Source organism: Coregonus clupeaformis, unplaced genomic scaffold (assembly GCF_020615455.1).
Source record: "Coregonus clupeaformis isolate EN_2021a unplaced genomic scaffold, ASM2061545v1 scaf0001, whole genome shotgun sequence".
In the NCBI taxonomy this organism is placed as follows: domain Eukaryota; kingdom Metazoa; phylum Chordata; class Actinopteri; order Salmoniformes; family Salmonidae; genus Coregonus; species Coregonus clupeaformis.
The window spans coordinates 918,322-938,557 of record NW_025533456.1 but is presented as its reverse complement, the minus strand read 5'-3'; the positions used below and the strand labels follow the sequence as shown (position 1 = coordinate 938,557).

Genomic DNA, 20,236 nt, shown 5'->3' with positions numbered 1-20,236 from the left:
TACTTAGTCTTTTTGTCTAGGTCTTTTCGGGCACACACGTTGTTATGACAATGGAGAGGGCTTAGGTGGGCTAACGAGAGACAGGGTGCGTTTGAGATAGAAATTACTCAGATAGAAATGCCACATATTGAGCGGACACGATTGCCTGTTTTCCATGACAACAGATAATCTCTGTTGTACATGATATATTTCTATCTAAACGTTAAGTAACACTCCCACCCTCCTGATTAAGCCTCTGATTGGTTGTTCTTAAGGGGGGTAGATGTGGGAGGAGCTGGTAGAGGTAATGAATACGGTGAGGAACAATCACATGGTATCAAAAGCAAAGAGAACACTCAGTTGATGATGTCATTTGAATAGGCATGGGATGGTGATATATGTTAGGGATTTTTTTTACAACAGGAGGGAGTGAAAATAGACACACAACAAAAAGTGTACTCAAGGGTGGGGGGGGGGACACTAAATTCAAAATGTCAAAGAATAATACAAAAAACTAAAACCCATAAAAAGTTAGTGACTTAAGAAGAATGAATAGAAATAGTAGTAGTAAGAAGAAGTAACTCTAATAATACAAAACAAATAAAGTTGTCAGAGAGAAGAAGGACTTGGTCGGGGCTCGTTGGGCGAGGGGCTCTGCATCGATGAGGAGGAGGTGTCGTTGCTCTCTCCCTCTCTCCCTCTCTCTCATCCCTCACTCCTCGCGGAGCTGCAGGCGGTAGCGCTGGTAACGGATCTGGAAGAAGAGCCTCTCTAGCGGCGAACGGCTCATTCCGGGCAGCATGTAATCCTCGCTACCGCCGGTCCGCCGGAAGCCCAGCGACTCATACAACTTGTGGGCGGCCATCTTGACGGCGGTGGTTCCCAGGACGACGGCGGCGTAGTTGTTATGCATGGCAAACTCTAGCACGCGGCGCCCCAGCAACTTGGCGATGCCCTTGCCGCGGAAGTGCGAGTCCACCGACATGCGGCGCAGTTCCAGCGTGTTGTCGTCCTCCCGGCCCTGCGCCGCCACGATGCCGACCACCTGACCTTCCAGCACTGCCACCCAGAAACATGAGCCTAGAGGACCAGAGAGCCAAGTTAGACTCACATACACACAGTACACTCTCTCTCTCTCTCTCTCTCTCTCTCTCAAACACACACACACACAGTGCACTCTCTCACACAAACACCAAACAACAACACAAATCTGACAGCATATACTTTACATTTAACCCCCAAACACCATCTGACCTGATGTGAAGGGGCTGAAGTGTCAGCCGGACCTACAGTATGACTGTCCATGGCTGTCTTTATCTGACCGCTGGTTGACTCAGTGTGACTCAGTGAAGGACTGAAGCAATAAGAAAATAAGAGTCTACAACAAGGCTACCCTAAAGCCCCCTACACTATTTGCCCTATAGCCCCCTGCACTATAGCCCCTTACACTATTTGCCCTAAAGCCCGCTACACTATTTGCCCTAAAGCCCCCTTACACTATTTGCCCTAAAGCCCCTTACACTATTTGCCCTAAAGCCCCCTACACTATTTGCCCTAAAGCCCCCTACACTATTTGCCCTAAAGCCCCCTACACTATTTGCCCTATAGCCCCCTACACTATTTGCCCTAAAGCCCGCTACACTATTTGCCCTAAAGCCCCCTCCACTATTTGCCCTAAAGCCCCCTCCACTATTTGCCCTAAAGCCCCCTCCACTATTTGCCCTATAGCCCCCTACACTATTTGCCCTAAAGCCCGCTACACTATTTGCCCTAAAGCCCCCTCCACTATTTGCCCTAAAGCCCCCTCCACTATTTGCCCTAAAGCCCCCTACACTATTTGCCCTATAGTCCCCTACACTATTTGCCGTAAAGCCCCCTACACTATTTGCCCTAAAGCCCCCTACACTATTTGCCCTATAGCCCCCTACACTATTTGCCCTAAAGCCCCCTACACTATTTGCCCTAAAGCCCCCTCCACTATTTGCCCTATAGCCCCCTACACTATTTGCCCTAAAGCCCCCTACACTATTTGCCCTAAAGCCTCCTACACTATTTGCCCTAAAGCCCCCTACACTATTTGCCCTAAAGCCCCCTACACTATTTGCCCTAAAGCCCCCTACACTATTTGCCCTATAGCCCCCTACACTATTTGCCCTAAAGCCCGCTACACTATTTGCCCTAAAGCCCCCTCCACTATTTGCCCTATAGCCCCCTACACTATTTGCCCTATAGCCCCCTACACTATTTGCCCTAAAGCCCGCTACACTATTTGCCCTAAAGCCCCCTCCACTATTTGCCCTAAAGCCCCCTCCACTATTTGCCCTAAAGCCCCCTACACTATTTGCCCTATAGCCCCCTACACTATTTGCCCTAAAGCCCGCTACACTATTTGCCCTAAAGCCCCCTACACTATTTGCCCTAAAGCCCCCTACACTATTTGCCCTATAGCCCCCTACACTATTTGCCCTAAAGCCCCCTACACTATAGCCCCTTACACTATTTGCCCTAAAGCCCCTTACACTACTTGCCCTATAGCCCCCTACACTATTTGCCCTAAAGCCCCCTACACTATTTGCCCTAAAGCCCCCTACACTATTTGCCCTATAGCCCCCTACACTATTTGCCCTAAAGCCCCCTACACTATTTGCCCTAAAGCCCCCTACACTATTTGCCCTATAGCCCCCTACACTATAGCCCCTTACACTATTTGCCCTAAAGCCCCCTACACTGTTTGCCGTAAAGCCCCTTACACTATTTGCCCTAAAGCCCCCTACAAATCAAATGTATTTATAAAGCCCTTTTTACATCAGCAGATGTCACAAAGTGATTATACAGAAACCCAGCCTAAAACCCCAAACAGCAAGCAATGCAGATGTAGAAGCACATTATTTTTCTTAACCCCAAGAGCTCATTTAAGGCCAGCTAACACCAGCATGTCATTATTCATCACAGACCTCAGAGCCTCTGGCTGAGTGGATCAAATCATTTTTTGAATGACTGAAGGAGTGGGACGATTTTTGTTACGTTTTTTTATTTATTTGTGTGTGTGGATGAATTACTTTTTTCCCTTATCCGTAATGGAATGTACTTTTTTAATGTTTTATTCACCCCTGTCCAGTTGGTGGCAGCAATACAGCATTAGTTGTGGCAAGTCATAAAAGAAGAAGAAGAAGAAGAAGAAGAAGAAGAAGAAGAAGAAGAAGAAGAAGAAGAAGAAGAAGAAGAAGAAGAAGAAGAAGAAGAAGAAGAAGAAGAAGAAGAAGAAGAAGAAAAAAATGGACAGTGGACTCCCATCTCCCCAACTATGGCCAGAACATCCTATCATTAAAGCCACAATCTGCAACATTTCCTTTTGTTTAATCAATGGTCATTTCAATGGATTATGCCTACAAGGTGGCAGCCAGGGCTGTTGAAATGGCAGATTGTGGCTTTAACCCGGCACTGCTGCTCATGTGTATCGGGATATCACACTAATGTCTGTCATAATTAAAAGTACAATCGTAGACTGAGCTGTCACTTAGCGTTAGAGTGTCGGTGAAAACTTCATAGTTTGGGCAAGGAGTTCTTCCAGACCATGTAACCTGATAAGAAACAACTCCAGGCCCTAGCCATAATATAAGACCAGTTGTATACTGTATTTATATTTTTGATGCTCCATAACTTTGTATTGTTAACATAACGTATTGTTTAGCAAGTCCAGGCCTGTCGTGTTTTTACCTGGGCAGAGAATCATGTTTGTCAGCATGGAAATTATTAGTTGTGTCATTGTGAGGACAAAGATGCCCTGTCTATACAGTATCTACAGTGTCTACCATGTTGGAGATGTACAGAGAATGCTGGACAAGTTGTGTGTGAGTGTGTGTGTGTGTGTGTGTGTGTGTGTGTGTGTGTGTGTGTGTGTGTGTGTGTGTGTGTGTGTGTGTGTGTGTGTGTGTGTGTGTGTGTGTGTGTGTGTGTGTGTGTGTGGTTGTGTGTGTAGTGTGGATGACTGGCTTACTATATTCTCATTCTAATAAACCGACAGTCTCCTTAGTTTATCTGATTTGCAAACCCCTCCAAAATATGTGCTAGCCTATTTATATTAGATACAACAGTAAACAGTGCTGAAAATAGAATTGTAGTCCAGTACAGCACATGAATTTGTATTCATATCCCATCTGGCAGAGAATTCTTACTTTTCCGTGACTGACAATGACTGACTGACTGACTGTCAGGAGAATATAAAACCTGTGTGTCCTTCTGCCGATGCTCACCTACACACACACACACTGACTCTGTCTCTCTGTCACACATGCACTCTCTCACACACACACATCACGGAGCGAGTGGTGAAATTATGCTAATGCCCTGCTTGGACAATGTTATGAGGGATTTAAGGCCCCTGTGGGATTCAGTGGATTAATGATTGAATAAAACAACTTTCAGCTGTACTACAGCCGGGTCGCCGCGGTAACAAGTGTGCCGGCATGACATGTGGGCATCACAGGGAGGGTAGCTGCCCACAGCTGGGGAGGGTATTAGCAGGCAGCTAGATCTGCAAGCAGAGTGAACAGTGGGCTGGGATATTTTCCCATTTGACCTTTGACCGTGGTCATCATTGTGTGTGCTGAGTTCAGAGTGAGTCAGGCAATGACTTTTTGGATTCTTGGACTTGGTCCAACTTGGAGGCTCTCCAGTGTTGACTCTCCCTGTCTGTAGTCACAATGCGGGAGAATGTTAGCTGGCTTTGGAATAGCTGCTCCGCTTTGGAAGGGGCAGATTCATTCAAATTACAGTGTAATGTGTCAGCGTTTTTAGGGTTGGGGTCAATTCCATTTCAGTTCCAGTCAATTCAAGAAGTATACTGAAATTCCAATTCTCTTTTGGTTTTTGGTTTACTTTCTGAATTGAAATGGAATTGACCCCAACCCTGGTCTTCAGTTGTCGCTAACTATTGTTTTATCTCAGAAGAGAGAGATAAGAGCAGAGATGTGAGGTACTGAGAGGAAGGAGGGGGGGTACTAAGAGGAGGGGGGAAGTAGGAGGGGGGTACAAAAAGGAATGAGGAGGTAGGAGGGGGTACTAAGAGGAAGGGGGCGGTAGGAGGGGGGTACTAAGAGGCAGGGGGCGGTAGGAGGGGTACTAAGAGGAAGGTGGCGGTAGGAGGGGGGCACTAAGAGGAAGGGGGCAGTAGGAGGGGGGTACTAAGAGGAAGGGGGCGGTAGGAGGGGGGCACTAAGAGGAAGGGAGCAGTAGGAGGGGGCACTAAGAGGAAGGGGGCGGTAGGAGGGGGCACTAAGAGGAAGGGGGGCGGTAGGGAGGGGGGCACTAAGAGGAAGGGGGCGGTAGGAGGGGGTACTAAGAGGAAGGGGCGGTAGGAGGGGGCACTAAGAGGAAGGGGGCGGTAGGGGGGGGTACTAAGAGGAAGGGGGCAGTAGGAGGGGGGCACTAAGAGGAAGGGAGCAGTAGGAGGGGGCACTAAGAGGAAGGGGGCGGTAGGAGGGGGGCACTAAGAGGAAGGGGCGGTAGGAGGGGGCACTAAGAGGAAGGGGCGGTAGGAGGGGGTACTAAGAGGAAGGGGCGGTAGGAGGGGGCACTAAGAGGAAGGGGGCGGTAGGAGGGGGGCACTAAGAGGAAGGGGGCAGTAGGAGGGGGCACTAAGAGGAAGGGGGCAGTAGGAGGGGGGCACTAAGAGGAAGGGGGCAGTAGGAGGGGGTACTAAGAGGCAGGGGGCGGTAGGAGGGGGGCACTAAGAGGAAGGGGGCGGTAGGAGGGGGTACTAAGAGGAAGGGGGCGGTAGGAGGGGGGCACTAAGAGGAAGGGGGCGGTAGGAGGGGGGACTAAGAGGAAGGGGGCGGTAGGAGGGGGCACTAAGAGGAAGGGGGCGGTAGGAGGGGGGCACTAAGAGGAAGGGGGGCAGTAGGAGGGGGCACTAAGAGGAAGGGGGCAGTAGGAGGGGGGCACTAAGAGGAAGGGGGCAGTAGGAGGGGGGACTAAGAGGCAGGGGGCGGTAGGAGGGGGGCACTAAGAGGAAGGGGGCGGTAGGAGGGGGGCACTAAGAGGAAGGGGGCGGTAGGAGGGGGGCACTAAGAGGAAGGGGGCGGTAGGAGGGGGGCACTAAGAGGAAGGGGGCGGTAGGAGAAGGGAGGTAGGGGGAGGGAGAGGTAGGAGGTAGGAGGGAAAGGTAGGAGGTGGGAGAGGAGGTAGGAGGGGAAAGGTAGGACATGGGGCGGGGGGGTTAGGGGTTGCAGAGCCTGTGCCAACAGTCAGGGTTATAGAATTCATGGAACTTTCCTGGTTTCCAGAAATCCTGTTTGGAGGATTGCTGCTTATTCCCTTATTCCCGGTATTTTGCAACCCTATTCAGGACAGGATGGGACAACCAATAATAATAATTATCATTATTATTTAGATGGGGGTACTCAGGACAGGTAGGAGGGGACAGGTAGGAGAGGGGTGGGGGGAGGGGGTGGGGCGTCCATGCCTCTGAAGCTGAAGCCCTCCCCACCATCTGTCAGAGCAGAGACTGTGCCAACAGACAGGACAGGACAACCAGGCACGCCAGCCCAGGCCGTGTGTGTGTGTGTGTGTGTGTGTGTAAAATACACACCACTTTGGTGTTGCTGTAACTACAGATAAAAAAATGTCATTAATAGATTAATAATGGTTCATATGTGAATAGGATATTAGATACTGTTTAAGATGCACTCTCAAACCTTTGTATAATTTCAGCCAGTAGTTTTGAAAGAGGTGCTCATGAGCCAAAAGTGGTCCCCGTTTTTTGTGTCCTACGTCATCAAATTGTGTACTACGTCATCCATTTCGTATTATATGTTACGTCCTGCAAATTATTATTATCATAATTGTTATATATTTTTGCAATTTGTATGATATGTTACGAATACAATTCGTACTATATGTTATGAATTTGTTGTGCTTAAGATCCTGGAGTGCATCTTTAAGATGTGCCTTGTATATACTAGCGATTAATGTTTTGCAAATGACACCCTTTTCCCTATATAGTGCACTACTTTTGACCAGGGCCCATAGGGTGCCATTTGAAATGCAGCCATGGTCTCTGGTAAAGGCTCAGAGGGATCCCACAGTATTAATCCCTAAACTGCTGGTTGCATGGCTCAAGAAGCGCCATCCGGTTTATTTGACTTCATTACGATTAAATTGAACATATTTAGAGAAGCTCAATACCACTAAGCTGTCATGATCTCTGTAGGGGAGGTCACTAACTGCAGAAAGAGCCAACTGACATTTTCAAACTCTTCTTGACCCAGTCTGTAATACCTACATGTTTCAAGCAGACCACCATAGACCCTGTGCCCAAGAACCTGGATCCTGGACTTCCTGACAGGCCGCCCCCAGGTGGTGAGGGTAGGCATCTGCCACACTGACCCTTAACACAGGGGCCACTCAGGGGTTCGTGCTTAGTCCCCTTCTCTAGTCTGGAACCAACAGGACCCTGAACAGCTTCTACCCCCAAGCCATAAGACTGCTAAATAATTAGTCCGGGTAGCTATTGGTTAACTATTTAACTATTTGCATTGACCCTTCTTGCACTTTTGACTCATCACATATGTTGCTGCTACTGTTTATTATCTATCCTGATGCCTAGTCACTTTATACCTACCTATATGTACATATCTACCTCAATTACCTCCTACCTCTGCACATCGACTTGGTACTGGTACCCTGTGCATATAGCCAAGTTATCATTACTCATTGTGAATTTATTCCTCATGTTATTATTTTTCTATTTTCTCAATTTTCTCTCTCTGCATTGTTGGGAAGGGCCCGTAAGCATTTCACTGTTAGTCTACACCTGTTGTTTACGAAGCATGTGACGAATACAATTTGATTTGATTTGATAGGATCAGAGAAAGGAGGAGAGAAGACAGAGAAGACAGAGAGAAGACAGAGAGAGAGAATGCAGAAAGAGAGAAGACAGAGCGAGAGGACACAGAGAGAGAAGACACAGAGAGAGAAGGCAGAGAGAGAAGACAGAGAAGACAGAGAGAGAGAGAAGACAGAGAGAAGGCAGAGAGAGAGAAGACAGAGAGAGAGAGAAGACAGAGAGAGGGGGGGCAGAGAGAGAAGACAGAGAGAGAAGACAGAGAGAAGACAGAGAGAAGACAGAGAAAGAGAGAAGACAGAGAGAGAGAAGACAGAGAGAGAGAAGACAGAGAGAGAAGGCAGAGAGAGAGAATGCAGAGAGAGAAGACAGAGAGAGAGAAGGCAGAGAGAGAAGACAGAGAGAGAAGGCAGAGAGAGAAGGTAGAGAAGACAGAGAGAGAAGACAGAGAGAGCGAGAAGACAGAGAGAGAAGGGGGGTTGGAGGAGAAGAGAGAGTACCCATCGGCTCACCTGTGTGAGACAAGTGGTGGAGTCTAGCATTCTACCTGGCGGGGGGTCAGAGAAACTCTGAAGCGAGCCTCAACTTCCTCCTTCTCACTCCCTATTCTCCTCCTCCTCCTATGAGAAACAGCGGCTCTGAGAAGAAGGGATCTGCTGGTTAAGAGTCAGACATGGAGAACTAGGAGCTAGCTAGACCAGAGAGAGGGATCATAGGACACTGGTAGATGGGATGGGAGTAGGCAATAGGGTGTGGGGGTAGAGAAGGGAGCTGATCTATCATAGCCCGGGGTTGGGTCATAGCCCGGGGTTGGGTTGAACCAAGCTGAGAGGACTCTACCAGGGCAGTAAAGATGAATCGAAGGAGGAGAGAGCTATTACAAGGGCTTTAAACACTCTATTTCATTTGTAAATGTGACTGATTTTTTCTTCTAACTGCTATAGGAAAATAATATGCTTCCTGACATGCGTGTGCGTTGGTAGGAGACAGTGTTGAATATGGTGTGATGTTATGATATGACTATGATATGATATGACTATGAAATTACAAATAATTAAAGAGCAGCAGTAAAATAAAATAACAGTAGGGAGGCTATACACAGGGAGTACCGGTACAGAGTCAATGTGCAGGGGCACCGGTTAGTCGAGGTAATTTAGGTAATATTTACATGTGGGTAGAGTTCAAGTGACTATGCATAGATACTAAACAGAGTAGCAGCAGCGTAAAAGAGGGGGTGGGGTGGGGGGGGACAATGCAAATAGTCCGGGTAGCCATGATTAGCTATTCAGGAGTCTTATGGCTTCGGGGTAGAAGCTGTTGAGAAGCCTTTCGGACCTAGACTTGGCGCTCCGGTACCGCTTGCCGTGCGGTAGCAGAGAGAACAGTCTATGACTAGGGTGGCTGGAGTCTTTGACAATTTTTAGAGCCTTCCTCTGACACTGCCTGGTATAGAGGTCCTGGATGGCAGGAAGCTTGGCCCCAGTGATGTACTGGGCCGTACGCACTACCCTCTGTAGTGCCTTGCAGTCGGAGGCAGAGCAGTTGCCATACCAGGCGGTGATGCAAACAGTCAGGATGCTCTCGATGGTGCAGCTGTATAACTTTTTGAGGATCTGAGGACCCATGCAGTCTCCTGAGGGGGAATAGGCTTTGTCGTGCCCGCTTCACGACTGTCTTGGTGTGTTTGGACCATGATAGTTTGTTGGTGATGTGGACACCAAGGAACTTGAAGCTCTTAACCTGTTCCACTACAGCCCCGTCGATGAGAATGGGGGCGTGCTCAGTCCTCTTTTTTTACCTGTAGTCCACAATCATCTCCTTTGTCTTGATCATGTTGAGGGAGAGGTTGTTATCCTGGCACCACACGGCCAGGTCTCTGACCTCCTCCCTATAGGCTCTCATCGTTGTCGGTGATCAGGCCTACCACTGTTGTGTCGTCTGCAAACTTAATGATGGTGTTGGAGTTGTGCCTGGCCAATCAGTCATGGGTGAACAGGGAGTATAGGAGGGGACTGAGCACGCACCCCTGAGAGGCCCCCGTGTTGAGGATCAGCGTGGCAGACGTGTTGTTACCTACCCTTACCAGCTTGGGGCGGCCCGTCAGGAAGTCCAGGATCCAGTTGCAGAAGGAGGTGTTTAGTCCCAGGGTCCTTAGCTTAGTGATGAGCTTTGAGGGCACTATGGTGTTGAACGCTGAGCTGTAGTCAATGAGTGTCTAACGGTCAAGGTGTTGGTTTTTCCCACAGTAGACCAGGGAATGAGTTTATTAGGGTATCTGTGGGTATAGGATTGGACCCCCTCCCAGTCACAGACCCTTTCCCCCCAGGTGGCTTGCTCCTTCCCCTGGGAACAAAGAGCATGCTGGGAATATGGATCTGCCTGACATCTATACAACACACATCATTGTTTTGTCCCCATGTCACCCTGACAGATGAGACCAGGCGCACACACACATGCTGACATACGCACATCTATGTACACATACAACCATATGCACACTTCTCACACACAAACACACAACATATGCGGAACCATTAATTAAACATGAATAGTTAACATGGCTAAACACACGCCCATCTCAAGAAGACCTAAAAGCTCCAGCATATCTGCCATACACACTTACCTGTGCCCTGTCATTCCTCACACACATTACCCCTGGTATGTTACACACACACACCCTGCCCTCTCCATTACAGCTCCATTAGCTCTGAGACAGTGTAGGAGCATTAATCACAAAGGAGGCTGCAGCACTGGCCTTTTCCCATTAGTTTTACTGCCCTGGCGGTCTCATCACTCACACTGTGTGTGTGTGTGTGTGTGTGTGTGTGTGTGTGTGTGTGTGTGTGTGTGTGTGTGTGTGTGTGTGTGTGCACATGCCCAACTCAGGTCCTCTCACTGCTACAGTCAAAGGGTCAGAGGATTCGTAAAAAGTCCCTTCCTACCTCCTCTTTCTTTAAATCACTAACCAAAAACCTCTCTGTTAACGTCTAAGATGTTGTAAGGCAGAGGAAGAAGTGCTTTTATCTGTGTCTCACCCACTCGCTCATAAAGATCAGACCACATGATTGGTTACCCATTAAAGATCGGATCACATGATTGGTCACCTGGGAATAAAGTGTTTAGAAACAATAATTTTTTAACATCTCATTCTGCCTCTTGTTGGGTCCATTGTTCTTTACCAGTATCGATTAAAAACCTTTTTTTTGAGAAGCGCTTTTGCAGTGCACGTATTTTTTGGGTGTGTACTTTGAATGAATAAGATGCTTACTGAAATTTGCTATGAAGTTAGTAGAGATTAAACTCAGTGACATTTAGTTAGATTGATACCCCTCTTAGATGGACAATCAAGAATGTACTAAAACTGGGATGAAACTATTTATTATCTTTCTCTCTCTCTCTCTCTCTCTCTCTCTCTCTCTCTCTCTCTCTCTCTCTCTCTCTCTCTCTCTCTCTCTTTCTTTCGCTCTCTCTCTCTCTCTCTCTCTCTCTCTCTCTCTCTCTCCATGTGACGTCTAACCCAATTGTCCACAGCTACTGTTACATCCTCAACAATAAAGAGAGGGAGCGGAAGGAACGTTTATCTACTGTGTGTGTAGCTAGCTACCTCAGCTGACGAGCTAGAGAGAGTTCCCAAAGGAGACCCCTATGCTACCCAGCAACCCCTATCAGCATACACACACAGGCGCACACTCAAATATAGCCTAGCCGTGGAGCAAACCTTCCCCCATATTTAAAAAAACATGTTTTGTCATTTAGCAGACGCTCTTATCCAGAACGACTTACAGTTAGTGAGTGCATACATTCTTTTTTATTTTTATTTTTCATACTGGCCCCCCGTGGGAATCGAACCCACAACCCTGGCATTGCAAACGCCATGCTCTACCAACTGAGCTACATCCCTGCCGGCCATTCCCTCCCCTACCCTGGACGACGCTGGGCCAATTGTGCGCCGCCCCATGGGTCTCCCGGTCACGGCCAGCTACGACAGAGCCTGGATTCGAACCAGGATTTCTAGTGGCACAGCTACCTTAGACCACTGCTCCCATTTTCTACCTTGCTCTCTCTCTCTCTCTCTCTCTCTCTCTCTCTCTCTCTCTCTCTCTCTCTCTCTCTCTCTCTCTCTCTCTCTCTCTCTCTCTCTCTCTCTCTCTCTCTCTCTCTCTCTCTCTCTCGCTCTCTCTCGCTCTCTCTCGCTCTCTCTCTCTCTCGCTCTCTCTCTGTCTCTCTCTCTCTCTCAGCAGAGCTATAATAAGCAGCAGGTACAGTGAGTGACAGTAGTGAAGTATCTGCACCCACTAACCCCCCAGAACAGAGTGAGATCACCGTCATTAGCAGGGAAGTGAATAGGGGCTAACAAACAGGTAGACTGCATCCCAAATGGCACTCTGTTCCCTACATAGTAGCCTATAGGGCTCTGGTCAAAAGTAGTGCACTACAGTGAGGGAAAAAAGTATTTGATCCCCTGCTGATTTTGTACGTTTGCCCACTGACAAAGAAATGATCAGTCTATACTTTTAATGGTAGGTTTATTTGAACAGTGAGAGACAGAATAACAACAAAAAATCCAGAAAAACACATGTCAAAAATGTTATAAATTGATTTGCATTTTAATGAGGGAAATAAGTATTTGACCCCCTCTCAATCAGATAGATTTCTGGCTCCCAGGTGTCTTTTATACAGGTAATGAGCTGAGATTAGGAGCACACTCTTAAAGGGAGTGCTCCTAATCTCAGCTTGTTACCTGTATAAAAGACACCTGTCCACAGAAGCAATCAATCAATCAGATTCCAAACTCTCCACCATGGCCAAGACCAAAGAGCTCTCCAAGGATGTCAGGGACAAGATTGTAGACCTACACAAGGCTGGAATGGGTTACAAGACCATCGCCAAGCAGCTTGGTGAGAAGGTGACAACATTTGGTGTGATTACTCGCAAATGGAAGAAACACAAAATAACTGTCAATCTCCCTCGGCCTGGGGCTCCATGCAAGATCTCACCTCGTGGAGTTGCAATGATCATGAGAACGGAGAGGAATCAGCCCAGAACTACACAGGAGGATCTTGTCAATGATCTCAAGGCAGCTGGGACCATAGTCACCAAGAAAACAATTGGTAACACACTACGCCGTTAAGGACTGAAATCCTGCAGCGCCCGCAAGGTCCCCCTGCTCAAGAAAGCACATATACAGGCCCGTCTGAAGTTTGCCAATGAACATCTGAATGATTCAGAGGAGAACTGGGTGAAAGTGTTGTGGTCAGATGAGACCAAAATCGAGCTCTTTGGCATCAACTCAACTCGCCGTGTTTGGAGGAGGAGGAATGCTGCCTATGGCCCCAAGAACACCATCACCACCGTCAAACATGGAGGTGGAAACATTATGCTTTGGGGGTGTTTTTCTGCAAAGGGGACAGGACAACTTCACCGCATCAAAGGGACGATGGACGGGGCCATGTACCGTCAAATCATGGGTGAGAACCTCCTTCCCTCAGCCAGGGCATTGAAAATGGGTCGTGGATGGGTATTCCAGCATGACAATGACCCAAAACACACGGCCAAGGCAACAAAGGAGTGGCTCAAGAAGAAGCACATTAAAGTCCTGGTGTGGCCTAGCCAGTCTCCAGACATTAATCCCATAGAAAATATGTGGAGGGAGCTGAAGGTTCGAGTTGCCAAACGTCAGCCTCGAAACCTTAATGACTTGGAGAAGATCTGCAAAGAGGAGTGAAACAAAATGCCTCCTGAGATGTGTGCAAACCTGGTGGCCAACTACAAGAAACGTCTGACCTCTGTGATTGCCAACAAGGGTTTTGCCACCAAGTACTAAGTCATGTTTTGCAGAGGGGTCAAATACTTATTTCCCTCGTTAAAATGCAAATAAAATTATAACATTTTTGACATGCGTTTTTCTGGATTTTTTTGTTGTTATTCTGTCTCTCACTGTTCAAATAAACCTACCACTAAAATGATAGACTGATCATGTCTTTGTCAGTGGGCAAATGTACAAAATCAGCAGGGGATCAAATACTTTTTTCCCTCACTGTATATAGGGAATAGTGTGCCATTTGGGATGCGGCCGTAGACTGCTCTGTCTAGGCAGGACCCTGTATGGGACAGGCTCTGACCCAGACTGAGATATGAGGACAACAACCCATCTGGCCACTGTTATCACTGCCCTGGGGCCCAGGAATCAGGTGGCTGTAACTGTGGAGTCACCTTGGCCCATCTACCTATGTACTGTGTGGAGCAGACTAGATACCTTCACTGTAGAGAGCAAGGTTTGAGTGAGTCCCAAATGGCACCCTATTCCCTACATAGTGCACTACTTTTGACCAGAGCACAATGAGCCTTGGTCAAATGTAATGCACTATATAGGGAATAGGGTGCCATTTGGGATTGAGCCCAAGCTTCATAATGTTGAAGTTAGGAGCTTGGTTTTGCCATGTGCCGAATCACGCCCCTCGCTATGTCTTGTATTTTTTATTTTTTATTATTTTACCTTTATTTAACCAGGTAAGCCAGTTGAGAACAAGTTCTCATTTACAACTAAGACCTGGCCAAGATAAAGCAAAGCAGTGCGATAAAAACAACAACACAGAGTTATATATGGGGTAAAAAAAACATAAAGTCAAAAAATACAACTGAAAATATATATACAGTATGTGCAAATGTAGCAAGTTATGGTATAACAACAAGGGCTGCGGGGGTACGTGCTACGCCACTGCTTATAACTACCTATAAGTTAATTATCTAAGATGTGACAAATCAATTATCTCCAGCTCAGGGCTCCAGCTATGCATTTGGTTTGCTAACTTGCTAGCTAAGTGGCTAGATGGCAAGATCAAGCTTCTTGGTTACATTGAAATTAGTTTATGTTCGCTTGCGCATGTTAGCATTTAGCTAGCATCCACTATGGGAATTCGCTAGTAATTTATTAGCATTTGTTGGGACCAATGTTCACTCTAAGCTGCGTGTGTGCGCGGCCACGCACCTCCTCCAGGACTGCCGCGCAGAAGACATGCCAGGCTACGCAGAGATGCAAGAGATTGAACTTCACTGAGTTTGCCCCATTAGTTTGCACTGTATAGGTCAACGTTTTTTCTGTGATCGAATCAACATTATATCTGCCCCTTTTCAAACCGAAACAAATCCAACTTTGCAAGTTTGAGTCTTTGATTTTGCTGTAGGCAGAGCCAGAGCGCAATGGAGTAGAATTATGTTGGCCGGGGTAGCCCACTAGCGGTCTTTCAGTCACCGGTGAGTGAATATGCTTTTCAGATCAGTTCAGATCAGAGCCTTGCATGTGCACATTTGTTGATATTCTTTGCTAGTTAGCGAGTTACTAGCCCAGTTATATATAAGTATAGGTCAGCAATGGGGAGTTACTGCTTCCTACAAGATCACAAAACGTGTAGGCAACATTTCAAGCTGTCTTTGAAAAGCCAGTCAGGTAAAAAGCTTATGTCTTAATTAAAGGGGCAGGCTTGAATATGCAAATAAGCAAATAGGCAGAGGGGTAGCCTACATTGTCTAATTCTCTGTATGGTAAATATTTTATATTGTGAAGTGGTTTCTTGCTTCATACAACACAATACAATGCAATTTACAGTCACCTATTTGGCCCATGGTGTTACAGACCAAGAAAAAAATTATTAATTAATGTCAAATCCTTCATAATGTAAAAAGTTTTTTTAAAGTCTCAAGCAATGTAGGCCTGCATTGAATACATATATAGGCTACTGTAGGCTATATCATAGAAATCAAAAGCTATTTCCATGTGAAAATGTTATGGGATTTGCTCCATAGTTTTTTTTTGGTAGGCCTACATTATGCTCAAATAGCCACAATAGCCTATTGGCTACTGTCTAAAACTGCAAGGGTTCAGCCTCAGTGTTGACTGTAAACGCGCTGGAAGTTGCACAAAATTCTCACAATGTTCAGGTTTCCACTCAAAATACCTAACATTTTCTCAGTGCCCCCCAACATTAGAAGGAACATTGGTTGGGACCCCAACAAACGTTTATGTTTGGAAAGAAAAAGCGCCCCCTGTGTGCACTGACATTAATACCATATACCCTGGTATGGTACAGGAACGTTATGAAGGTATGAAAATCTGGATACCGCCAGACCCTACATGGTATAGACTACAGAAGAGTGGTGTATTTGTACAGGGCAGTGAAAGTGGATTTATTGATTTGTTGATTAATTAAACAGCATTTATCGATTTGTTGATTAATGAAACAGCATTTATCGATTGGTCGATTAGTGAAACAGCCTTTATCGATTGGTCGATTAGTGAAACAGCCATTATCGATTGGTTGATTAATAAAACAGCATTTATCGATTGGTTGATTAATGAAACAGCCTTTATCGATTGGTTGATTAATGAAACAGCCTTTTTCGATTGGTCGATAATACCACAGGAAAAACTAATGCTGGTAGAATTAATGTCCTGCTCTTTTGATGTTAAGAATCCCTAGTTAAGCCAACACCCCCATGCCCCTATTGTTCCTGGTATGTCCTATGCACGCACGCACACACACACACAGACACACACACCTACAAGCTGAGCAGAGGGCTGAGGTAACAGATGGCTTTTTGTGACAGTGGGACAAGTAAATGCATGCACCCACATTCTAGTGATGAGGGGGAAAATCGATCCAGTTACATATCGGGATATTATTTCTGACGATATATCGTATCGTTTTGACAATATCGCAATATTATTTTTGTCATATTGGCTGCAGTATTGTTCCTTCATAGTTTGTTCTCCATCTTCTTTTTAAATAGGGAGCCAATTTATTTTCAACACTTTTATTTCCATGACTGATCAAAACTCGTTTTCTCATGGCTCTCTCTTGTCCCTCTGCAGCAGACATATGGTGAGCAATATGTTTGGAACATCGACACGCAATAAAATCACAGAATCTAATCGCAATACATGTAGAATCGTGAGAATCATGACAATCGCAATACATATCGTATCAGCACCTAAGTATCGCAATAATATCAATTCCCAGCCCTAACACATTCACACATATACACACACTGAAGAGGAGATAAGGGTATTGATCTGTCCCTAGCCAGTTGAGACTGTGTGTGTGTGTGATTGTGTATGCACTGGATAATGGAGGCTAGCGGACACAATGTCAGAGAGAAGGGGAAAATCAATTAAAGGCTAATCAAACGCCTGCCTTTTAGGAGATTCACAAATAACTGACAATTGACCCCAAGATGTAGGGTAGAGGTGGATAAAAGTGTGTATGTGTGTGTGTGTGTGTGTGTGTGTGTGTGTTTGTGTGTGTGTGTGCCTGCATGTGAGAGAGAGAGAGAGAGAGAGAGAGAGAGAGAGAGAGAGAGAGAGAGAGAGAGAGAGAGAGAGAGAGAGAGAGAGAGAGAGAGAGAGAGAGAGAGAGAGAGAGAGAGAGAGAGAGAGAGAGAGAGAGAGAGAGAGAGAGGGAGAGGGAAAGAGAGAGTGAGAGAGAACATTTTGATTTGAGAAAAAGTGATTTGATTATAGCCTAAAGTTTTGGAACGGAACAAGGAGGAAGTGTGTCACAGCTCACTTCTTCTTATCAGAATCGAAGTGTTTTGGATCATAGGAGATTGATTGATTTTCCTAATTAGGGACTGATGTAGTTGAGGAAATCACTCCAATGAGGCTTGGCAGACACAGAGTGCACCAACTGCTGCAGAAAGTCTATCAGCAGTTTCCTCATCACAATCAATACACCCAGTAGTGTGGCTTGCCCTGAACCCTCCCTCAGTAACTAAGTGGAGCGAGTCGCCCTGCATACTTAACAAGCAGGCAGACTGCCTCTGTCTTTGAACACACATCAGCGTCCCAAATTGCACCCTATTCCCTACATAGTGCACTACTTTTGGCCAGGGCCCATTGGTCTGTGGATTAACATTATATACTGACAAAGACAACAGATTAGGCCTATTTCATTTTCACATTATATTCAGTGTATAGTTTGTGTGTTGTGTCCAATCGCCCCCTCCCCCTCTTACCTGTAGGTTTCATGTAATACTCCCCGATGTCCGCCATGTCAGTGTGCAGCGCGCAGGCCAGATAGTTGTGGATAACTTTGTGGCTGTAGAAGTAGCGCGCGCCCATGAGAACGAACGGCACGCAGCAGGTCAGCGCGAGGGATTTGGTCACAACAAAGCACATCACTATGGAGATAAGGAAGAAAAATAAACGATACCTGTCAGAAAAAAGAATCAAATGTTGGATTTTGGCGGAAGTCACACACATAACCAAACAGTGACATTCCAAAAATAAGTATATGTTGCTGCTTCAAAATAAGATCAGTCCCTAATATCACACATATAATATAGAGAAAATAATTGAAAAATATCACAAAACATCACATTACATCCTATGTTGAGTATGTATTTCTTTGACTGGATGCAAATGTAAGTGTATACACATAGCCTAGATATCCTACACATCCAATAGCCTATCAATATCATCTCAGACTCTGGTCCATTTACTACAGTCAGTGCTTTTTGGAGTAGCCTATTTCTCTGATTTGGCAGCACGGTGGCGCCAGAGTGAAACCCACCACACAGACAGGCTGTGCAGCGGCGTTGCATGTTATTATGTTGTCTGGTCTGACATGATGCAACCCTATTTTACTCCATTGCACCACGATATGGCGTGCTTACTGTCAACATTGTGCGCTTACTTTGTAGCGTCATGGTTCCAAATAATAGCGTCATGTCCATATGATAGCCCACACCATTTTTCAGACAAAATTTCGACATATAGGCGATGTGAGTATGTTGGTTTTTACTGTTTAATCTGTATGTTACTTACCACGGTACAGATAAAGGAATGAGGTGTACATACATAGGTGATTTTTTTTTTTTTTTAATTAACATCTGCACTCGAATTATAAACAATGCCAGCATGCACACACGGCTGGTGGTGGTGGTGCGGCGCGTTGTGTGCACGTACAGTTAAAATGTGTGTATGATGGGAACTGGTGGGGTGCACGCACGCGCACACTGTGGGCCAATCCTCAAGTTCTATTCAATCATCCATTCATGCGTCCAACCCAACCGGCAATCGACTACATACTACATGCACCATGCGTTTTAGCCATGCCTTTGTGTTGCGGTTTGATGCGGTGCTGTAAGGCACATGAGCTACATGCCGGAATCGAGGAAAAGAGGACAACGAATTATCCATTGACACATACATTGATGCTCCAACAGATTATGGCATTCCTTCAACTGCATTTCAACTCACAACTTAAAAAAACATATTTTACAATCGTTGGTTTTCATGTGTTAGTATGGTTGGGTTATTCATCAAGAATGTATTTTACAATAATATTTTGCAAATAAATAGCCTACATTGGTAAAATGAAAAGCTTTTTTCAGTCCATAATGGCAACTTTAAACGAATTTCACTCCAGTAAATCGTTAGTATAGGCAGAATCGTCTCACTTACGTGTCAGAAGAGCATATAAGAATTGGGTTTGACTTTGCTGTAATATGCCTCTGAATGCCGTGTTGGGTATTCTCTCCATAATCCCCTCATAAAAGATGCGGCGCACTTCCACATGGTCGGTGCGCTCAAACTCGCGGATAAAAACCGTATCTTTCCTCACATCATTTTCCTCGAGAGGATTCGGTGCCGGTGTGGAAGAAGTCCACATTTGCGAGGAGGAAAGGATAATTGAATCTTTTTTTGTCCCTTGTATGGCATCGTGTTCATCCGCAACAATTTTTGTCTCGCAAACCATTTTTGGATACGAACAATGCATGCAACTGGCCTCAAAAAGAACTTGAACCTTGGTAAGAATAGAAATGGGATACGATGCGTTTATAAATATGCAAATAAAAAAGACGGAGGGTGTTTCTGCTGCAACCCTGAGCGTTTCTGCACGACCAAGGGTTGCCGGACAGCACTAAGCGTATTTATAATGCGCCCTAGCGGATGCATTCAGATTCAGGGGCTGGTCCGCACAGCCCGCACATTGGCTCAGGCGCTGCTCCATTCGATTCTGATAGGCGGATAGAGACAAGAGAGAGGCACCCGGTTTAATTATTTTTAAAACCTCAACATTGCTCCTAGTGTGACGGCGAAATTCCACACATTCCACACATGTGTGTTTGAGGGGGACAGGGAGGGAGGTCTTGCGTAAGGGTATTTCTGAACAGGTAGGCTAATGGGGCCCTTTGAAGCTCATCCCAAACAACCCGGCCTGCACTGGTGTACCTGCTGCGTTAGCTGCGCCAGATCCTCTCTTAGTGATGACTGAAATTACACTTGCCAGAATGGATAAAACGCGTTCATACGAGGACGCATGAGCTTGGTGGGACTTTGTAAGGGAATGTTTGGAGAACTGACTGACTGTGTAGCCTATGCCTGGTTACGTGGCTGCGGCGCGGCGCGGCGCT

At 46.2% G+C, this 20,236-nt stretch overlaps 1 protein-coding gene across 1 annotated transcript; it reads right to left on the bottom strand.

The window, feature by feature from the left end:
• Window positions 1-259: 259 nt before the first annotated feature.
• On the bottom strand, window positions 260-19,727 carry LOC123482919 (N-acetylaspartate synthetase-like). Its single transcript, XM_045212150.1, has 3 exons — window positions 19,284-19,727; window positions 17,834-17,998; window positions 260-1,059 (listed from the first exon to the last, which is right to left on the bottom strand). The coding sequence occupies exons 1-3, from the start codon at window positions 19,597-19,599 to the stop codon at window positions 692-694; spliced, it is 849 nt and encodes a 282-aa protein (XP_045068085.1). The 5' UTR covers window positions 19,600-19,727; the 3' UTR covers window positions 260-691.
• Window positions 19,728-20,236: the final 509 nt, after the last annotated feature.